Source organism: Salvia hispanica, chromosome 2 (assembly GCF_029641045.1).
Source record: "Salvia hispanica isolate PSC_SH4W2 chromosome 2, Shi_PSC_v1, whole genome shotgun sequence".
Taxonomy (NCBI): domain Eukaryota; kingdom Viridiplantae; phylum Streptophyta; class Magnoliopsida; order Lamiales; family Lamiaceae; genus Salvia; species Salvia hispanica.
The window spans coordinates 22,511,550-22,529,747 of record NC_142693.1 but is presented as its reverse complement, the minus strand read 5'-3'; the positions used below and the strand labels follow the sequence as shown (position 1 = coordinate 22,529,747).

The following is an 18,198-nucleotide window of genomic DNA, read 5'->3' as shown; positions in this document are numbered from 1 at the left end:
ACGTCCAGGAAAGACAAATAATTAAGAGCTGCCACCAACCTAATATTCATATAGGGCGCTACATGAAAAAAATTATACATTTGACACTTCACAACAGTACACGAAGAAAAGAAAAAAAAAATCACATAATTAAGCTCGACACTTCAAAACATAAATCACTTCCACCATAAAGACCTGCAAAGAAAACAACATAAGCAACATGAAGAAGAATTTGAAAATGTCGTGTTTATTTAAATAGTATAAAAACAATGTGCTTACGGTTCACGTCCGTCAAACTTTTGCAAAAATATTCTAAGATTGTAACTCAAAAATAAATTAATATTGTGTTTTAATTGTGGCATATGTTGCACCTTCCTAAAGTATCTATTGGAGTCGTGATGATAGTTAGTGGCACAATATAGCGTTATTTCTTACTTAAACAAAAAAACATCACTAACTATAGTACTATACCACTAGTCCCGGGAAGGATCACTTATAACTTTTCCTAATACATATCCTAATCCACCCCTCACATACATGGTAATGGACCCCACCATCATATTTTATGTATGTGAGGGGTGAATTAGGAGATGTTGTAGGAAAAATTGTAGGTGATCTTCATCGCACTAATCCACTAACTTTAATTCATTTAATATCTATTTTAAATGGCTATTTCCCTAAATACCCCTAAAATTCCTCTTATTTTCCTAAACACCCCGAACACTCTCTTTTTATATATTATATAGATGTTCATCTCATCGAACTGAACAGAGTTATGTTTTTTCATTGTTCGAATCAAAATAACGAACTTTTAGTTTGACGAGTTCGGGGAGATTGATATTTTAGTATATGAGCTAACGTTTAGTGGAGTACTTGGTTAATGTGATGAGTTTTGTCAAATTTTTGAGCAATTGTTATGCCTAAGTTCATTATTATAAGCTAGTACGAATATTGACTTATAGTAGTATATATCAAAATGTTATCTCACCAAATTTAAGTTGTGTGTTAATATCTCATACCAATATGAAATTGAAAAGTTGAGTAAAGAAAAAAGAAAGATAGTGATAAATTTTGTTGGCCACCTCCACCTCCACCTCCACCTCCACCAATATGGAATTCATGAATCATGATTGAATTGTTTAGCACACCACAATCATCACATAAATTTTGTTTTTTCCTTTTAGTATTTGAAGCTATTATTCTAAGACGCTTAAGACAAAAATACAATTCTATTTCTAACTAAAAGAATTTGTAGAGTCGAACACAGCGAAGAAAGTCGTTCATCGGTAGAGATAGTGAGACGATCTTACTTGCGATGAATGATGGATAAAGAATGAAAGTGATTACAAATTTCAATTTCAAAGGTTCAACCGAGGTTATGCACCTTTTTTTTTTTAGAAAACCTTGAACAACAATTTCAGTGGAATTTTTAAAAATCGAATTATATACCAATGATAAAAAATAGTACTATTTCCTTCGTTCTATAGTAGATGTCACACTTGGGGATTGACACGGGATTTTAGGAGGTGTTGTTTTGTGTGTAAAGTGGAAGGAGAAAAAAATAATATATTTATATTAATGTGAGAGGGAAATTTATCTAAAAAAGGAAATATAATCCTTGTAGAACAAACTAAAGGGAAAGTGTGACATCTATTATAGGACAACTGAAAGTATTTTGGTAACAAGTACAGCAATTGCATTTATCTGCAATGTGAATACTACTAAACCTTATGAAAGCCCAAATCATACAAGCCCATATGGATTATAATTGTAAATGGGCCAACAATATCCATGAAAAGCCAAGACCAAACAGGTAGGCCCATAATATAACGCAACCCGATTTGATCGAATTTTAATTTCATTTCTATTTTATTTTTTCTCCGACCGTGATCTGTATATTTTTGGTTTCTGCTGATCACGCTCTATCTCTCTATCTCCACTCTTCTCTCTCCAGATTTCGATCTCTGCAAATAATTGACCTCAATTCGCAGTCTTCATCCTCCGCAATGCCGACGGATCAAGGCGACCTCACCACCGAGCAGGTACGCAACTTTGCTGCCACATAAAATTGATGAGAAGCTATAGTTTTATAGATTTTGTTTCATACGTTGCGTTTTGTTTTGATCTAATGAGTAAATTGTCGTTTTAGAGGCGATTGATTGATTGATTGATTGATTTAATTGGTGGGGGTTTTGGGATTGGGGATGTGAGATAGTTGATTCTGAGCTCTGATTTTTTTTGTTTGTTTCGTTGTGAAGGTTTTGAGGAGGGATATTCCATGGGAGACTTACATGACTACTAAGCTGATATCAGGGACTGGACTTCAGCTGCTGCGGCGTTACGATAAGAAACCTGAGAGTTACAAGGCTCAGTTGCTTGATGATGTAAATGTCCCAATCTTATAGCTTCATTTTGAATTTGTTAGAGTAGTTTGAGCTATTTCACTGAACAAATTTAGGTGTTACTTATTGTTAGTTTGTCATTGGTGATGTAATCTTAAGTTTAAAATCTTGTGCACCTTAGCTAGGTTTCTAGATTTACTCACTCAGTCATTTTTCTCGAATGGTGCTTGTTATTCTGCTTTCAATCATTTACTGTTAAAGAATTTACAAGTTGCATTTACTGTCAGTTGATGTTTAGTTTCAGTGCTTGGTATCATGTTTGATGTGTTAGTGCATTTAGATGCCTTAATATAGTTGTAAAGCCTTTTGAGTGTTGGATTCTGTTTAAGGATTTGATAGTGGTCACTTGTTTCAGGATGGTCCAGCTTACATCCGTGTTTTCGTTAGCATTTTGCGTGACATATCCAAGGAAGAAACTTTAGAGTATATTTTGGCTCTGTTTGATGAAATGCTTTCGGGTAAGTGACAAAAATGCAGATGCTATCTGCCTAAAGCTTACCCCACCTGCCTAAGATTTACCATTATAAATAGCTGATTCTTCTTTTTATGTTGTTATTTTGAATGGCAGCTAACCCCAAAAGAGCAAGGTTATTTCATGATAAATCTCTGTCTGAGGAGAACACCTATGAACCTTTCCTAAGGTAATGGCATGTAGTTGCTATTTTTTTACATTTTATAATTGTTGTTGCTATTCGTGAAGGCTTCTCAGAGAGTATCATCTGATGTTGAAACTTAAGTAGATTATGTTCCAATATCGTATACCTGAAGCAGTTCTCTGACTACTGTTAATATTATAATTCAACAATGGCATGTTCCGTGATGTAGTTCTTCCATCTCTGTAGAATTAACGCCATCTAAATATGGATATTCTTTCTTTTGCAAGATTGCTCTGGAAAGGCAGTTGGTTTACTCAGGAAAAAAGCTGTAAGATACTGTCTCTGATAGTAAGGTGTGAAAAACTCCCCTTGCTTGGAATATGGCTGGGTTGTTTTTCTTGCATATAATGTTCCTACCTTTCTTTGATTCCAGTGGCAGGTCAAAATCTCAGGGGGAGTCCATATCACAGAAAGACGTCACTGCTGTTGATGATGTTTTGAAGGGACTGGTGGAGTGGTTGTGTGCACAGGTTAGTATTTCCATGCCTATGTCAATTGGATTCTTCTAGGATAACTATAATACTAACGAAACATTTTTTTTCTTTGAATTTTAATATGGAAGTGCATGTAGAGTGTAGTTGTCAGGAATAAACTGCCAATTTTTATTGCAATCAAGGACGCATGGAATCATTCTCACTATGTATTTTAGCAGCATTTGTACTTATACTTGTCTATTTGTTCAGTTGAAGAAGCCATCTCATTCTAGCCGTGGCATCCCCACAGCTATTAACTGCCTTGCAACTTTGCTGAAAGAACCTCTAGTGCGGTCTTCATTTGTTCAAGCAGATGGAGTGAAGTTTCTCATTCCTCTAATTATTCCAGCTTCCAGTCAACAATCTATCCAGGTAATCCAAATTCAAGATAACAGTGGGAAACTATTTACTTTGTGAATCCGAATGAAATCAGTTTTGAATCTCAACGTATATGCTGTAATATATGAAATTGACTTTTATCTTGTAATTGTAGTATATAATTATTCGTCAGTCTATCTTGATAACTTTGACTTTTTTAAAACAGCTCCTATATGAAACCTGCCTTTGCGTATGGCTCCTCTCGTTCTATGAGCCTGCAGTTGAGTGCTTGGCCACTTCTAGGTGCTTGCCACGGTTAATTGATGTTGTTAAAGGGACCACCAAGGAAAAAGTAAGTCCCTTCTTTATATGATAAGATAATCTCGCTTTACTTTAACATGCCATCCACTTTCTACTGTTGTTATATCAATGCTTGATTACACCCTTAATCTTGACATTAGTTTTTGCATCTGCAGTTTACATATTTTTGTGCTTCATCTATAGTAACTTCCCAACCCTTGACGTCCTTCTGAGAATTTGTTTCTATCAACTTATGTAGGTTGTAAGGGTAGTCATCCTAACCCTTAAGAATTTAATAAACAAAGGAACATTTGCTGCTGAGATGGTGGACCTGGAAGTTCCACATCTGCTCCAGAATCTAAAAGCTCAAGCATGGAGTGACGAGGTTAGAGGTTATTCTTACAAAATCGTCAAGTATATGACTTGTGTGTTATGAATGATGATGTCATGATGAGATTGCAATAGCATAGTTGCATATCCTTGTGATAATGTTGGCTTCATTTGAAACTTATCTAGCATCCATTGATTATGTGCTTTGTTGTAAGGTCATAAGGGGGGGCTTCACCCAGTTACTAGCACATTCACTCCAATTCTCCTCTCTGGTTGAATGAGTTGCCCCAATCTCATCATGGTTCCATATATCAGTGCTCAAGTCGTCATTCTCTTTATTTTCAGGATCTACTGGAGGCCATGAATCAGCTGGAAGAAGGATTGAGAATTAACATCAAGAGGCTAAGCTCTTATGAGAAATATTATCAGGAAGTTATCCTCGGACGTCTTGATTGGGCTCCTATGCATAAAGATCCTATTTTCTGGAAGGAGAACATTACACACTTTGAAGAACATGATTTCAAGGTTATTCAATTTTAATTGCTTAGTGCCTGGGCTGGACTTGTGTGTGGCGATAAGCTTTTTCCAGAAGATACACTGTCTGCTTAACTGACAGTTTGATTCGTTGCTGCAGGTACTTAGGATCCTGTTGACAATTTTGGACACATCATCTGATCCTAGAACACTCGCTGTTGCTTGCTACGATCTGTCTCAGTTCATTCAGTACCATCCTGCTGGGCGTATTATTGTGACAGACCTGAAAGCAAAGGATCGTGTGATGAAGCTGATGAACCACCAAAGCACAGAGGTCACCAAAAATGCCCTACTCTGCATCCAAAGGTTATTCCTTGGTGCCAAATATGCAAGCTTTTTGCAGGCTTGAATATTGTTCATAGTTGTTTCCGTGTCGGGCTTATATATATTTATGAGAACTTTTGAACAAGAGATGGCTTAAGCTGTGTGTGTCATTTATTTATTTTTGGTGCTGCTGTACTTGTCCTGCCCTGTTCATTGGGTTTTGGTAGCTATAAATATGTGAGCAATGTATTGTATAATCTCACACACCCTCCAATAAAGTTGACTGTATTTGTCAAGTTACTGTTGGTTTGTTATCACCATGTGATCCTTTTGATAGTAACATATGATATGATGGCTGAATTTACATAGTTCTTTTGATTTATTCTACAGATAAGATGAAATGTTGAAGGTAGTTTTGTATCAGTAGGTTGATTATGGATTAGAAAACAATTTAATACGTTGTTATAGATATGAAATGTCAAAATGAAAAATATTGAGCACCATATTATTTCAAGAACAATAAACATGAGTACTATAATTGAGTTTCCTCCCAAAACCATACAATCCAAAAACACAGAACAAGAATCAGTTGAGGTTTACTGCTGTTCAAAAGATATGAAGGAGCAATGGCAGCATATGCCGCCTCTGAACAATTCGTGATCTAGGAAGAGAACTACAACCGAAATGTCTTCATAGATAGATCTCCTCTCTTTAATGTTGAGTTTCATCAGCTCCTTATATGTCAACCTGTGATCATTCCATGCTCCTTTCTCCAATGCTTTTTTTATCAGTTTCGTTGCGATTCCCTGCGGGAAATGGATGAACTTGTTGGTGTATAGCATACGATTATAAACGAAGTCAAGGGTGGGGTGTAGAAATCTTACATTTCGTGGTGAATTTTTCACCATATCAACTGCTTCTTCATTGCTAAGGTGTTTCCATAGCCAAGGAGAAGCAAATATAATGAATTCATCCTCAGGGACAAGTTCATATTCGACAATGTTCGGTGCATACAACATGTTCGACTTGTTATCCAGGTAAGGATTACCGATTGATCTTGTAGTCTGAGTTGAACAAGATATATATATGATATGTATGTCTAGAGAAAATCAGTAGCTAAATTTGATGATTTTGAGCTTAAACTTCTCACCGGAATGAAGATACTGTGATCGCGCGGATGCAGCGTTTCTATCTCCTCCTGGTGAGTTGGCATGTATTGGTCAGTCGGTAACGGGATGGCTTGGACGTGTCGTATGTGCCTAACCCATTGCTCTAGGACCAATGGAATGTATCGTTTGGGCCTAACCAGTCGCCCCAAGACCGCCCTAGACTTTCCGGCATTTGCAACATATAGCCGTCCTTTGACTATGACGCCCACCAAACAGCCTGACTTGGCTTTCGATTCATTCTTAACCAACTGAAGATACTGTTGATCTAATTCCAAAAATGATGAATCTAGAGCCTTACACATATCTCCTAAATCCGACGCAAATCCTGCATCACGTGAGTAACATTACAATCAACATAGATTGTGTATTATTGAATCTCTAGTACAGAGTAATGCTAGAATCCTGCTCAAGTAGATTAAAACTACTTGTTCCTTTTATAAAGAGCAAAAAAAGAGGAAATCATTTCCTAATCTTTGAACTATTCCCTATCCACTTGAACTACAAGAGTAACATAATAGAGATGCTAAAACAAGAACAACAAACCTACTTTTCACAATTTCAAAGAGATGGTTTTTTATAAACTCAGAAGCATTGGGACCACCATGACCGTCGTAGATTCCGACGAATGTACCATAATGGCCTAATGGATACAAGCTCATTGGCCCTGACTCAAGGTGGCAAGAGACGAGATCGGATTTAATAGCCGCCATAGAGAACTCCCCCCATTGATGTGACCCGAGCTCGATTTCCGAATACTCAATATTGTTCACAGACGGCTTGAACCAGCTGGGCAACATACTCTCCAACCACATCACAATATGCTGAATGTAGTTTGCAAAGAAAAAAAAACATAATACTTGAGTTTCCTCCCAAAACCATCACAATCCAAAATAAACAGAACAAGAAGCAGTTAGAGGAATTTGTACAAGATCGTGGGGAAAAGTTTTCAACTATCTTTATTCATCTAAACCACATACAAAATATGCAAATTCCATCCAAGAAAAACTTCCAAAACTATCACAATCCAAAATAAAACACAAGAATCAGTTGCTTCAATTAAACAATATAATCGCAATGCATGCAGTTCAAGATTAAAATCGAAAAACGCAGTACCTGACTACCTGGAATCAGTAGAGGTTGGGAAAGAGTATGCGCCTTCTTTTATTCTTCTTATTATATTTGCTAAACCTAAAATAAATTATTTATATTTTATGAATCTTGTTTTTTTTCCTTAAAAAACAATCAATTTTATAAAATACCGTAATATTTAAAGAAAATCCACATTAATTAAATTATAATCCACCTAACCAATCGCAACATAATATGTAAAGCAAAATACTAGTATACAACTTTTATTTTTTCGCAAAATTACGAGATGTTTAAGAAGAGAGCATGAATTAAAGACGTTGGTTTAATAAAACTTTATTTAAACGGAGTAGTAATATGTATATTGAGATTATTTTCACTATGTCCCTTCTTAATATGTAAATACTAAATTTCTTCTTTGCACCCAAAAAACAGTTATTTTCCTCTTTTTGAAAATTCTCTCTCACACACACATACTAGAAAATTACTAATTTTCACATTGAAAAATTAATCATATGTAAAAAAAATGAATTAATCTTATTTTGCGTGATAAATGAGGAACCGTGAATATGAAACAATGTAATAACATATAACATCGGATTTGGAACTTCTATAAATCTCAACGTCAAATGTGAGCAACTGCAATAACATCCAAATTTTGTTGGCCAAGATCAGCTGGTTGAAGCTCAGATGAGAGCGATGCTACCATGTAAACGAGGGAAGCACGTAACTCGGATAAGCCTCGTACTTAACAGCAAGAGAGCGAACAGATGATTCAGAAGCAACCTCTCCAAACGCAGTAAGTCCGAGTTCAGTTGCATGGATGCCGCCAGTGGTGAGAGCTGAAGATATGCCGGCAATATTTGCGCCTTTTATGTCGTGGTGGAGAGAGTCGCCAACAGCAATGCTATCAGAAGCTTCCACACCAGCCATTGCCATGGCTGATTTATATATGATCTATTTACAAGTAAAGATTAGTAAATGTTTAGAGTTTGTGGTTAAGACATCGCAATCACAATTTTCACATTTGGTTGCAAAACCGCAGCCGATTAGAGAATGCTTTCAATGGTAATACAAAAGAGAATCACCTCGCCCGGCTTGCCCATCCACTTCACTTCGCCACCAAGCTTCTCATACGTGGTTGCCAATGTTCCTGATGGAGTAAAAACAACTAACATCAATTCCATTCACATGAAGGAGGGAGTCTTTCAAATGACAGAAATATTTAAACCGTCAGCAACTTCAGACAAGAAACGAGTGCATAGATATTAGTCTCTACCAGGCATCACTCTCAAAGCTCTAGCCTCAACTGTGACAAAATCCGGATTGGCAACAACCATAGGAATCTTTTTAGCAGCACATTTCTCCAACACTTTGTTGAGTTCTTCTATACTCATTGGAAGTGCGTCTCCCGATGGAAGCCCCAAAGCTTCAGTACCATGAGCCAAAACGAACTGAGCTTCTTCAACATTTTCTACTACTTGGAGCCCTAAGCCCTGAAGCAAGGAATTGTTCCAAAATCATACTAACAAAAAAGAGAATTTAGGAAATTTGCAAGAGAAACTCAAACACAAACTAATTTTGTATGAAAAAGCATGCTTAATCATGAACTTTCATAGAGTAATCAACCAGAGCAACATCTAGCACCACATAGATTTTCCTCATTTTTATGTAGCAACATATAGCTTTTAATATCACACATTCTAATTTCTCTTAGGCATCCATTTTACCCATTCTAAAATTAAAATAAAAGAATCTCCAATGTTTTGTAGTTAGCATCTACAGACTGACCAATGGATATTGAGAAAAGAAAATTACTTTTTGAGATAACGCAAGTCAGGAAAACTCAAGCATACCTCAAGGGATATAGCTCCTCTGTCACTCCAGGTCATGTGAATGCAGGAGTTCCCTAGTGCAGCAAACCAAGGATCGTCTCGTCTAATCATAATTCATATGTCAAAACCAGAGGAATCCCAGAAGAATTTTTTAGTCTCGAATAAGATAGCAGGCAACAGAATATTGAACCTCAGAAGGTACTGGTGTGTTAACTCCCCGCTGGTAATGGCTCCCAGAAAGTGCGAGGGGTTGAATCCAAGGCTACTTAATTTTTCCATGGTTGTTGATGCACGCCTAGAAGAATTGCTAATGATTACCATCTTAGTTCCACAAGCTGCCAACTTTTCTACTATTCCAACACACAAGTGCAGACACAACAAAAATCACAGATAGTTAGTCGATACTAACACTGAAGGTATACAAGTGAGATTAGTTATTGACAAAAAATCAACCTTACCAAATTGGCAAAGCTAACTATCAAGAACATACATGTAGTAATGGCACCGGGGTATGGCTGCTTCCCGTCGTGTAGAACTCCAAACTGATCCAAGAACCACGCCTGACCCCACACGATCGTAAATATGTTGATAACAATAACTAGCACGAACACGACTGACTGCTAACTTCTACATTTTTCAATTGATGTATTTACCAAAACGCACAAAAAATTCAACCCTAACTGGGATATTAATAGGAGGTGATGCAAATGCATATTCACAATTCTACTTCACTTAACATTCAACACGGATCAAACCATCAACTGAGTGTAATCAATCTGTAGTTTTTGATTTAAAACCTAATCTAATCAACTAATCACAAGCTAAAAAACCACGAATTTCTTCATCAAATGAATAATCCGCTCTCATCAATTGACGCATTCGATACAGTTACTAAATCAAATAAATTACTGAATGCCACTACAACACATTGAGCCGAACTGATGAAATACAGAAATCGAAAAATGTTAACATCAAATTGCTGACAATTTGTAATTTTCCAATTAAGAAAAACGAAGCATTATGTAACCTTGAAGCGACGACTTTCAGCTAGCTGCTGAAATCCATTGATGGTCTGAAATGGCTTCAATTCGCTGGGATTCGGCATTGGAATCGACGAACAGCATCTTCCCATCATCTTGGACACCACTGCGTGTGTTTGAACGTGAACTAGTGTGTGTATTTATGTACAAATAATGTGCATCCAATTGTATAATTCGCAAAACCTAAGGACCAAACTGTAATTAATTAATAAATTAAGTTCTCTAGCTTGGATGCGCCAAAAGTCCAAATTTCAATCAGAACCGTCGTTTTTCCCCAACGGATAATCGTGGCCGTCCATTTGCGGCTTTGCAATTGACTTTTCCTCAGTTCTAAACCGAAGGCGCTTTTCCTTAAAAAGAAATAAAACAACGAAAAATCAAAAGAGTGCTTGCAAAATTTCACGCTCTCGAGAAAACAAGATTCAATCTCTGTTTCACCAACCCAAGTGCGAGATTCCCTCTTTCTCTCTCTCACTCGAAGCCCCATTTTGCATATACATGCAGATAATTTCCACTCATAGGTCAATCTGTGGTTGAAAAAGCTGTTCTTGGACTCTGCTCTGACTTCGATCTTTGCTGGAATTGAAGCTCAAATTGGATGTGTTACCGTGTTTTTTCAACTTCTTAAGTTGATAATTTATGTGGGTTTGAGGGAGAAAGTTGATTTTATTCGGTGTTTTTGGGGGAGTTTATTAGTATTAGTTAGGTGTGGCTGTTTATGCAGAATTTAGGGTTTTACGTTTTTGTAGGTTCATTGAGAATGGGGAATGGACGAGGATTGTGCGTGGTTTTACATGTGAGCCCTGATTGAAGTTGAAAGTTGGGATTTTTTTGGTAAGTTTGGATTGCATCGGATTCTAGGGCTTAATTTGTTGATTTGGGAGATTGGGATTAGGTAAGAATAGTTTGAAGTAATTGTGTTGGGGGGTTGAAAGAGGGAAATTTAGGAAAATGTTTTATTCACAATTTATATTGGCGAAAAAGGGGCCTTTGGGAACCATTTGGATAGCAGCTCATTTGGAAAGGAAGCTCCGCAAGAATCAAGTTGCTGATACTGATATCGGGGTATCAGTAGGTAAAGATTTGTTCTTTTTTCTGTTAAATACTGTATATCTCAAACTTTCATGCTCAATTTCTCGATTCGCCTGTTGTCTTGTCTGGATTGAGAGAATCTGTTTTTTTAAACTCTTACAAGACTTGAAATAAAGAAGGATAATTAATGTGAGTCTGTCCAGTTTTGGAAAGGCGAGTCACGTTGCATGGATTGCGTTTAGTTTTCTACGCCGTTCTAGGTTGTGGTTGGCATTGGTTAACTTTGTTAAAATGAAAAATAGAAGATAATCTTTGGAATCAAATGGAAATCATGCGTAGAGGAGGTTTATTCTTTAGAACTGCCGGAGCACCTCAAAAGGTTCCAAGGTGTTATGTGGTTTATGCTTATGAATTGAAGTTGATATTTTAATGCTGTTATAAATTTTTGGGTGCGGAATGATGGTGAAGAGGAAGATATAAGAATTTATGGTAAATATGCTACCTTGGTAGTATCTGTTAGTCTGTTCGACCAGATAGGTGACGTGGTATCCATTTAACTCCTAAATTTGTGCTTGGTTTATGTTTGATGTTATGATCAATGAAGATGGTGCCAAACATTAAAATTTCTAAGTACGACCTACGTCATTAACTGATGGTGTCACCATTTTCTACTTTATGTCTGATAATATCTGTAAAGAAGTATCTAGTGAAACTCCCCCACTTCCACCTTACCCCTTATTTGATACAAGCTGTTTATCTTGCACAGACTCTATTCTTTCCCCGGATGTGCCCATTGCACTTCGTTTGTCCAGCCATCTTCTACTTGGCGTGGTGAGGATATATTCTCGGAAGGTGAACTACCTATTTGATGATTGCAGTGAGGCTTTACTCAATGTTAAGCAAGCTTTTCGTTCTGCTGCGGTGGATCTACCACCAGAACAGTCTAAGGCCCCTTATCATACCATCACCTTGCCCGAAACGTTCGACCTTGATGATTTTGAGCTGCCAGATAATGAAATCTTCCATGGGTGAGTCTGAAAACATTTCATGTCTACTTATGAGCTATAGCTGACTTGATGGACCTATGAATTAAATGGAGTAGTTTTAATGTTCGTAAATGAGAATTTCGTCGCTTTTATTTTTTACCTTTTGGGGAGAATATGCAATAATTAGTATTCACAGTGATAACATGCCTATTTCTACTTTTCAGTAATTTTGTAGATCATCATATCAGTTCAAGAGAGCAAATAACCCTTCAAGATACTCTTGATGGCGTCACTTACTCCACGTCAAAGTTTGGTCTGGATGGTTGGTACTATTATGGTTCATTCTTGACAAGCAGCAATGCAAGTCAAAGAGATGTTTGAAATTTTTGTCATTTAAAAATGTGTTGCAACTTGTTTCCTAACGTGGCTTGTGTTCTGTCAGAGAGGTTTGGAGATGGTGATGCTTCTGGTTTGGACCTTGACGAGGTACATCTTAATATTGTGCTGCCATCATGTTTGTTTTCTCTTTTTTATGTCACTTTAGATCTTCATTTAACTACTTATAATAAGTTATGCAATTGTTATTATTGTTGCAAGATGTGTCCGTGAAGAACTGTAACATCCGACCCTATCATTATATATCTTAAGCATCTGAAACTAAAATTAATGAACTCATTTGGCAACATCAGCTCAAAAAAAATTAACCCAATTCTTCTGCTCATCAATTCAATGCATACAGGAATTGTTTTTGGACAAGGATGGCACTGCAGGACTTGAAAATGAAAGGTTAAGACTCGTTTTAGCTTTTTTGTGGCATTTCAAAGTGTTTTCTTGGCTTTCCTCAACTTACATTTGTTGTTTAGGATGCCATTGAGCTTGAATAGGAATTTCATAACGAAGTACTATTTGACTCGTGTAATTCCCTAAAGTGGCTTGTATATGCATATGTTTTCCCGTGGGACCCTCAAAAGTCTTTAGAAGGATATAGAAATTTAAAGACAACTGCACACTAGATAATATATGGAGTTCATTTTGGCTTTGTAATTACAGGTGTGATCCACAGGCTTCGGTTGGACCGATGACACCTCTCAAGCAAGATGAGCATCCTGAAATTAGGAATGCTGATTCAGGAACCAAGGTAATTGCTCAGGCCTTCATAAACTAGGTTTTTTTTTTAATGCAGTTCGGAAGTTCCAGGAGCTTTTGTAATGAAGATAATTTGTGTTTGATGCAGGTTGATGATGTTGATGTCTATGATGATCTCATAAATGCACAGGCTCCATCTACCCCTGGGCTGGTGGAAGAGCCTAATTTATCCAATGTCCAAGAGGTTTCGGCCTTTGATGACCATATGGAAGCGGAATGTCGTTTAGGGGAATCTACTGTGATAGAAAATGCAGACAACAATATTAATGAGGATAAACAAGGGGTCAATTGGTTTTCTCACGATAATAAAATTTGTGATGCAGTTCCAGTGGTGCCACCTGAGGACAATGGCCATCAGTCAGGTGGCTTGGGTGTTGATTCTTCGAAGCCACTAAGAGAATCTCTTACTGAAGCTAATATGGAACATAATTTGGTCGAGACTTTAGCAGTTGGTCAGGATAAATCTGTAAACTCTTCTTTGGAGTTGGATGATAAAATCAATGGGGCATCTCAAGCTCCCTGCCAGAATGCAGATGCTGATGGTATGAACTCAATTTGCCCAGTTGACGAGGATGATCACCATCAAGGCCCCTTTACCGGCATTGAGAAAAGTGCTCGTGAAATTTCTGGTGAGGCTAGCAACTACCACCAAGATGAACCTTTTCCACAAAATCGTGAAACTAAGGCCTCTAATGAACTGGGAGATCCGAACTCGTCGAACCTTAATGTTCATGAAAAAGTGGCTTCTTCTGAGACTCCTTTTCTAAGACCATGCAATTCTAACCTGGAACAGCCTGATTTTGTTTCTAAATATGCCTTGTCAGCAGATGCTTCTGTACAATCTGATGTTATCGACTTGGCAACTTCTGAGGCAGAGGAGATGGTAATGATAGGTGTGTCTTTCAGACTTAAACTTGCTGTCTAGTTTGATATGGAAAGTCGTTATATATACCTACAAATCCTTGTTTGATATCGAAAATTGTTTTATCAGGTAAAGGATGCTCTGGAGCTGATAATCCAGAAGAAGTTTTGGAGGAGAAGCACATGCAAGAACATGCACTGCGAGAAGGCACTGATGCAGCTTCCAACGAACCCAATAGTCATGTAACGAATGCCGGTGCACATGATGGTCTGGTGGATAATCTAAATAGTTCTGCAGAAGCCGATCTGCCTGCACCAGAAAAATTGTTATCCGTACCAGAAGACATAAACCAACATAATAACATGTTTACAGAGATGGGCTCCGGTGAGTTTGTCGGGCTTGATGCTAGTGATGCTGGAAGCAAAATCATTTCTGGCAAGAAGCGTAGTTTTACTGAAAGTGCATGGACAGAGCAGAGTCTGAACTCAGTTGAATCTTCAAGACTGGTCCGTTTTAAAAGAACGGTCGAATCTGTGCCCGATGATGATGATTTATTGTCTTCCATTTTAGGTATGATGTTTTGTTTTAGTTTTGTATCTTCCATCAAATGGTTTCTGATTGATGTTATATATCTCCTCAGTGGGAAAATCATCAGTTTTGAAAGTGAAGGCAACACCTCGTCCTTCTGAGGCGGCATCTACTAAACGTACTCACGCTACTCAACGTACTAGTGCTCCCAAAAGAAAAGTATTTATGGACGATACTATGGTATTGCACGGCGAGTAAGTTTCTCTTTTCTACTCTCATTTGATATTCCCTGTGATGCAATTATATATTTAACAGTTCCCGAACTGCATTGTATGATTTGACTTTCTTTTGTTAGGTTATACATATTCCGGCTTTTAGTTTGGCGCCTTTTATTGGCTTGTTCACGTTAATCTGATATTTTCTTTGCTCCTTGATAGCATGATAAGACTGCAGCTGACAAACTCTGAAGACATACGCCGTGTGAGAAAGAAAGCTCCGTGTACGCAGTCCGAGATTTCTTTGATTCAGAAAAAATACTTGGAAGACGATTGTTTTCTTGGACCACTATTTACTGGTGAGTTTTATTGCTGCTTTGCTACCTGCTGCTGTTGATTTGATCAATTGTGAGTTAGAAAAGCTATGATCTATAATCGTGATATTTGATCATTTGCTAGTTACACCAAACCTGTGTCCCATCTAACTAATGTAGTTTTTTTTCTCAGGAATATCGATTGAGTTGGAATCTTTGCACAGTCGCACATGGAATTTGAGCGGCATTCGAGTGTGCAACGATGAGCCAAGTGATTCTTCTCTTGGAAATGTTGCTGATGCAAGGGTACCTTCTAAAGAAGTACCACCCGAAGACAGCAAAGAGAATGATGACTATTCTCTAGCAACTGTAGCTGAACCACATTCGATGTCTCAAGATGCTGAAAATTGTGAGGCAGTGGACATTGGAATGCATAATGCTGCAGAACAAAATAGAGTGACGATAGCCAATGAACATTCGTCACACAGAGATAGTGAGACTCCTCTCCTGACTGATAATGGGGTTAACAAAGTTCATGAGATGAATGTGGAAATCGACACCTGTGACAAGCCCAATAGTGATATGGAGGCTGATGTTTCGAAACACGAGCCTTTGGTAGATGTAAGTGGACGGGAAATGAGTGAGAAAAGCGAACGTGCCTCTGATTTTCCAGCTAGTGTCATTCAATTGAATCCTGCAACTGAGACTTGTGAGGAACTCACTTTTGTGAATGCTGACTTATCAACCGGTCTACTCGATCAAGAGAGGGATGCACCCTCTGTTGAGTTGCACTATGCAATGATGGATGCCGACAACAGACAAGCCATTGAAGATGTATTATTAGCAAGGGATGGTGATGTTAATGCGGGGCTTGAAACTGAACCTCTAGAGAGGGATGATGTTTTCTTAGAGGTTGCCCAAGAAAATGCCACTGTTGAGGCGCAGTCGAATTCTAAACAGGAGTTGGAGTTTGATGAATACAATCAAACACGCAATGCTATATTCGGGGAAAATATTGAATTTTCTTCATTCACAGCAGACCAAGATTTTGCTTTTATGGAGAATATCAGAAGCCCCGAACAACCAGAAGCTCATTATCACGATATGATGGGTGCAGAAAGTTCTGGCTTCAACATGCACAATCAAGAGGTAAGCTGTTTTTTTCTTAGCTTGTAATATGATAGATGTACGAAATCAATTTTTTCTATTTTAGTGGTGTGTATCACGTAGTCAAACATGGATTATCATAATAAGCACATTCTAAATGTATTTGGATTTACAGTTTTCTAACTTTGTTGAATTCTGTTATTAAGTTGGCGTCTGTGTGTTGCAGGAATGGAAGTATTCCGCTGCCGAAAACGACACAGGTTTAATTCTATCCTTATGATTAGATCCATTACCCTTAAAGAGAAATTCTTTAGTGTAAGAATTTTGCATTTGAGCTTTCTTTGCTTCACATTTCTCTCTACTGTTCTTGTTTGACCTTTCAGATTTTCTAAATGTTGATGATGACGAGCTAAATGAAATGGTCGATGATCAAGATATTGCTGATGAGGAAGAAACACGATTCATAGAGAACACCGGGTGGTCTTCACGTACAAGGTATATGCTTTGACGAATTACTGCCAACTGTTTATTGAATGATCAAGCTTGGCAAATTTGCTCGTATTAGGAGGAGACTGGATCAAAAGCTCGAGACTAATATTAGTTGATTAGCTAATAATACTTTTCTCGAGACTTATATTAGTTGTGACAGATGTACTGATATCATTTTACTGCAGGGCCGTTTCCAAGTATCTGCAGACATTGTTCGTTAAAGAGGCGGAGCAAGGAAGGAGATCTCTTAACCTAGAGCACCTCTTAGTTGGTAAATCACGCAAAGAAGCTTCGAGGATGTTTTTTGAAACATTGGTATGTCCTAAAGTCTTTAACTTCAATTTTCTCGTGTGGGAAGTCATTGAGCTAGAACCTAGTATGCATTTATCCCACTTACCTGTACCTAAGATGTTGATGTCGACCAATTTGTCCTGTTTCTCATGCCTTTCGCCATTTCTTTGTGGTGCATGTACAAATTTTGAATCAGAATCAAATGACTAGGATAGTTTTGTACCTTTAAGATTTCTGTAGGTTTCATGTGTTTCTTGTTTTTCCATTGGATTCTTTGAAGTAGTATCCGTCTGGCTATGGTAGTTAATCGTTAACTTTAACGTTACCGTGTCAACATGAAAAATGTTGCAGGTTCTCAAAACTAGAGACTACATCCATGTGGAGCAACAGGTCTCCTTTGATGGGATCGCCTTGAAACCTCGAACAAGGCTGATGAAGAGCAACTTCTGAGCTCGTGTATTCTTCCGAAAGCCGCGCAGAGTCACCACGTGGCGATGTGAACTTTTTCTGTGAAGGCAGTCTGGCAGAGGAGCTCGAGAGGTTTTTTACAGTGACAACTCTTGTTCGTAGCTGAGGAAATCTGAACACTGGTTGTAATTTAACTGCTAAGTAAGAGTTGCTAGATTTCAATTTTAATGGTACAAAATATCTTAGTAGTCCAAATATATGTAAAATAATGCACATCCCTATTTCTAATTTTATGTATATATATTATGGCGGAAGCGTTTTAAATATTATGTTTATCTAAATGGAGTGAGTATTTAATTTTCTTCAACATTTGTTTACAACAGAGTTTTGATGAGGAAAGGGATGAGATTGTAGCCTTGTTGTTGACATCTCTT

At 37.6% G+C, this 18,198-nt stretch overlaps 4 protein-coding genes across 4 annotated transcripts; 2 read left to right on the top strand and 2 right to left on the bottom strand.

The window, feature by feature from the left end:
• Positions 1–1,863: 1,863 nt before the first annotated feature.
• On the top strand, positions 1,864–5,552 carry LOC125218174 (V-type proton ATPase subunit H-like). Its single transcript, XM_048119832.2, has 11 exons — positions 1,864–2,021; positions 2,238–2,363; positions 2,737–2,839; positions 2,950–3,022; positions 3,265–3,330; positions 3,411–3,507; positions 3,721–3,882; positions 4,055–4,180; positions 4,388–4,513; positions 4,804–4,983; positions 5,093–5,552. The coding sequence occupies exons 1-11, from the start codon at positions 1,986–1,988 to the stop codon at positions 5,339–5,341; spliced, it is 1,344 nt and encodes a 447-aa protein (XP_047975789.1). The 5' UTR covers positions 1,864–1,985; the 3' UTR covers positions 5,342–5,552.
• A 220-nt stretch (positions 5,553–5,772) lies between these two features.
• LOC125218508 (putative protein phosphatase 2C 38) lies at positions 5,773–7,580 on the bottom strand. Its single transcript, XM_089065990.1, has 4 exons — positions 6,973–7,580; positions 6,407–6,750; positions 6,141–6,320; positions 5,773–6,062 (listed from the first exon to the last, which is right to left on the bottom strand). Exons 1-4 carry the CDS (start codon positions 7,235–7,237, stop codon positions 5,853–5,855), a joined length of 999 nt encoding a protein of 332 aa, XP_088922116.1. The 5' UTR covers positions 7,238–7,580; the 3' UTR covers positions 5,773–5,852.
• A 447-nt stretch (positions 7,581–8,027) lies between these two features.
• On the bottom strand, positions 8,028–10,526 carry LOC125214524 (Haloacid dehalogenase-like hydrolase (HAD) superfamily protein). The gene is made up of 7 exons (XM_048115588.2): positions 10,374–10,526; positions 9,837–9,906; positions 9,537–9,696; positions 9,368–9,449; positions 8,791–9,007; positions 8,600–8,664; positions 8,028–8,468 (listed from the first exon to the last, which is right to left on the bottom strand). Exons 1-7 carry the CDS (start codon positions 10,479–10,481, stop codon positions 8,214–8,216), a joined length of 957 nt encoding a protein of 318 aa, XP_047971545.1. The 5' UTR covers positions 10,482–10,526; the 3' UTR covers positions 8,028–8,213.
• Positions 10,527–10,764: 238 nt separating this feature from the next.
• LOC125185591 (sister chromatid cohesion 1 protein 4-like) lies at positions 10,765–18,090 on the top strand. The gene is made up of 15 exons (XM_048082183.2): positions 10,765–11,461; positions 12,185–12,446; positions 12,629–12,726; positions 12,847–12,890; positions 13,144–13,190; positions 13,455–13,542; positions 13,639–14,443; positions 14,542–14,982; positions 15,053–15,194; positions 15,378–15,514; positions 15,663–16,618; positions 16,803–16,836; positions 16,960–17,071; positions 17,251–17,380; positions 17,708–18,090. The coding sequence occupies exons 1-15, from the start codon at positions 11,338–11,340 to the stop codon at positions 17,804–17,806; spliced, it is 3,519 nt and encodes a 1,172-aa protein (XP_047938140.1). The 5' UTR covers positions 10,765–11,337; the 3' UTR covers positions 17,807–18,090.
• Positions 18,091–18,198: the final 108 nt, after the last annotated feature.

Excerpts from the sequence above, each read along its gene's own strand:
- LOC125218508 (XM_089065990.1), bottom strand. The coding sequence starts at position 7,237 with ATGTGGTTGGAGAGTATGTTGCCCAGCTGGTTCAAGCCGTCTGTGAAC. Across the intron at positions 6,321-6,406 it reads ATCACAGTATCTTCATTCCG|ACTACAAGATCAATCGGTAA; the intron begins GTGAGAAGTTTA and ends TGTTCAACTCAG. Across the intron at positions 6,063-6,140 it reads TGAAAAATTCACCACGAAAT|GGAATCGCAACGAAACTGAT; the intron begins GTAAGATTTCTA and ends CATTTCCCGCAG.
- LOC125214524 (XM_048115588.2), bottom strand. The coding sequence starts at position 10,481 with ATGATGGGAAGATGCTGTTCGTCGATTCCAATGCCGAATCCCAGCGAA. Across the intron at positions 9,907-10,373 it reads CTGAAAGTCGTCGCTTCAAG|GCGTGGTTCTTGGATCAGTT; the intron begins GTTACATAATGC and ends GTGTGGGGTCAG. Across the intron at positions 9,450-9,536 it reads ACACACCAGTACCTTCTGAG|ACGAGACGATCCTTGGTTTG; the intron begins GTTCAATATTCT and ends AATTATGATTAG.
- LOC125185591 (XM_048082183.2), top strand. The coding sequence starts at position 11,338 with ATGTTTTATTCACAATTTATATTGGCGAAAAAGGGGCCTTTGGGAACC. Across the intron at positions 11,462-12,184 it reads TGATATCGGGGTATCAGTAG|ACTCTATTCTTTCCCCGGAT; the intron begins GTAAAGATTTGT and ends TATCTTGCACAG. Across the intron at positions 16,837-16,959 it reads CGCTGCCGAAAACGACACAG|ATTTTCTAAATGTTGATGAT; the intron begins GTTTAATTCTAT and ends TTGACCTTTCAG.
- LOC125218174 (XM_048119832.2), top strand. The coding sequence starts at position 1,986 with ATGCCGACGGATCAAGGCGACCTCACCACCGAGCAG. Across the intron at positions 2,840-2,949 it reads GTTTGATGAAATGCTTTCGG|CTAACCCCAAAAGAGCAAGG; the intron begins GTAAGTGACAAA and ends TTTGAATGGCAG. Across the intron at positions 4,984-5,092 it reads TTGAAGAACATGATTTCAAG|GTACTTAGGATCCTGTTGAC; the intron begins GTTATTCAATTT and ends TCGTTGCTGCAG.